Source organism: Phytophthora infestans, genomic scaffold (genome assembly GCF_000142945.1).
Source record: "Phytophthora infestans T30-4 supercont1.42 genomic scaffold, whole genome shotgun sequence".
Classification (NCBI taxonomy): Eukaryota; Oomycota; class Peronosporomycetes; order Peronosporales; family Peronosporaceae; genus Phytophthora; species Phytophthora infestans.
In genome coordinates, this window is record NW_003303717.1 from 745436 (window position 1) to 748268 (window position 2833).

The window sequence follows — 2833 nt, forward strand, 5'->3', positions numbered from 1 at the left end:
TCCCTTTCGTTTCGTCGTCCGCCTTCTTGACTTCATCATCTTCGCCGTACTGGCTGCCTGCCCTTTCGCGACTAGGCTCTGCTTCCGGCTTGCCTTGGACTTTGTCCGTGGCAACAGTATGAACCATTGGACCCATAACCTGTTAGACAGAGGTTATACTGTAGAAGTGATATTTGCTCTGTTAACCATCTTCCTGTGGCAGCCACCCGTGCCACCACTCCTGTGTGTCCGTATAGTCGGCGGCCGAACCGGTCTTTTCTACCGCCTTGAACCGCAGCTGCTCCAGCCGCACGGTCCGAATCCAACACTAAAATATCCGTCTCTCGCGCCATCGGAATCACAATTGTAGCGGCTATTCTGTACACTGGACTTGGCTGTTTACTCGCCGCAACGTGGAAGTTCCCCATCCCGTTTGGAATGGTCTTGCTGGTTTGTCCTTTTGTGTCAATTATCATGACTCTCATCGTGTTGAGCATCGATCGGAACGAACTCAGGACGAACCAGAAATTGCAGAAACAGCTCGTTGGGCACATTATAGGGTCGTCAGCCCAGTCACTGCTAGTCGTGGCATACCCGACGTTCAACGCTGTGTTTCTTCAGCTCTCAGGACGGCAACAAGCGGTTTTCATGCTCGTTCTGCCTGTGATCAAGTTCATCACTAAGCAATTTATCGCTAAAGTTGCGACCTATCTACACGACTACATCGGTGCTCTCATCATATTCTCGGTGAATGTTTTCAACGTTTTGTATGTGGCTATCTGCATGCAAACGGCGCGTTCGTCTCTCACGACTGTACTGGTGATGTCGACCGATATTTTCCACATCCTTCTCGCTCTCCGAAGTATTTGCCACCTCACAAACAAAATTCAGCCGCAAAAGGAAGATAACACGAACTACCTCGACAAACTACTGACATTTCTCGACAAATTTAAGCCTACGACCAAGCCATACAGTGGCTCAATCCGCCTAATGATGCCATACAAGTTGCCACTCTCTGATGCCAGTGAAGCGCTCCTTCTTGCGCTAGACCAGAAATGGAATCGTACCACTACAGTGACGAATTCCAAACAGGAATGACAAGGGCAACTGCTTCCTCTCTTGAGCTGGACCAACAACGCATCTCATACCTAGCCAACCAGCTGAGAATCGCACTGAAATGGCTCCCAAGGTAGATGGGCTATCTATCACTCAGCCCCTAAGCACTGCAGTACTACCAGAGTGGCAACGTTCGACTCGCAGATCAGTTGGGGGGGATTCTCGCGGGAGACTTGAGAAGTCTATCCACGAGGGGCTGCAAGTACTATTTCACTGTGAGTATGTCATCTTAGCCGAGTACATCGAGTGTATGCTTCCTTTTGTGTATGCTGGGTATCTTGCCGGCCTTTATCACCTTCCAACTGCTGCGTATTACGCGTTTACGAAGGCTTTAACGCCTGCGAAGCTGGCTCACTCTCGTCCAGCTCATCATGTACGGATCTCTGGAATTTGTATCGTTTATTGGATTGCATCTGCTGCTCAAGAAGAGACTGGGGTACTCTTCGGTGTATCAGCTCGCATTTGTACTAGAAACCCACGCGGTTATGCTTCAAAGCTTACTCTTCGTATGGATCCTCTTCATCGTACAGCTGACGCTGGTTCACGCAGGTAAGAAACTTGGACAACAACAGTTTTTGAGCTGGTTCTCTTTAACTTAAAATCTTTTGCGCGTTTTGTTGCAGGTGTTGACTTTAATGCTCCGTTCCAGTACCCCCCCCACACACACACACACAAGTTGTAGTGTCGATCTATGGCGTGCAGATGCGGTACACTTCTGCTATAGTTGCACCCACGAGTCATCGAATGTTCATTATATAACTGTTAGATCGGCTTGTTTTTATCGCCTAGAGTAGACACTTTAAATCTTGGACGTAAACACTCTTTATTTCGACTAACATGCCAGCTCTGCAACAAGTTCATCGAGCGAAATGCGGTCGCTTGGGTTTACTTTAAGCATTCGATCCACGAGACTCAAAGTTGGCGACGAAGCCTTCACTTTCTAAGACTTGGACACTGCTATCACACCGCTACGCTCGAACGCTAGAAAAGAAGCTTCTTTTCGCGAAGCGATCGGGAAAAGTGGGGAGCCAGTCAGCAGAATGAACCACATGATGCCCAACGATCAAATATCCGCCTTGACTGGGTCGTATTCTTCCCCCGCGACAACCTCCGGCGCCATATGATATTCCTTGCCGACCCGATCTGTGCACCGCGTATTGGCATTAACTAATAATCTAAAGTCCGAAATCTTGCACTCGCCATTGTTCATCAGCACATTCTCAAGCGACAGGTCTCGATGTGCGATGGCGAGTACTCGATGCATGTAGTTGACTCCATTGAAGATCTGCTTCATCGTGTTAATGGTGCGGTGTTCGTCCATCGCTCCGCTCTCCGTGGGGGTAGAAAGATGTGAGTAGCGGTCGCCGTCTGCACAGAATTCTCCGACGAGATAGAGACATCCGCCCTCCTGGAAGTGAATGTAGGAAGCAACAACGTTGCAGTGACCTCCGTTCTTAGCTAAGAGACCAGCGACACGGCATTCTTGGATGGAATCATCTAGAATACGAGAGCTTCGCATCGATCCTGGACGTCGAGGGCTCGAGATAGTGAAATGCACTTGACGGCAACAATACGGCGTTTGCCGGGTGGGAGTGGTGGCAAGTTTGACTTCGACTGCTGCAGCTCGCACTCGAGAACTTCTCCGTACATCGCGTCACCGATTTTCCTGCGAAATCGAAGCTGAGAGGTCATGGCTGTTGCCTTCAAGAAAGAAGAATCGATTGTAGGTGAGACGAGG

At 49.4% G+C, this 2833-nt stretch overlaps 1 protein-coding gene across 1 annotated transcript; it reads left to right on the plus strand.

The window, feature by feature from the left end:
• Positions 1-453: 453 nt before the first annotated feature.
• PITG_15563 (uncharacterized protein) lies at positions 454-1077 on the plus strand (the record flags this gene model as incomplete). The annotated part of the gene is made up of 1 exon (XM_002897665.1): positions 454-1077. The coding sequence occupies one exon, from the start codon at positions 454-456 to the stop codon at positions 1075-1077; it is 624 nt and encodes a 207-aa protein (XP_002897711.1).
• Positions 1078-2833: the final 1756 nt, after the last annotated feature.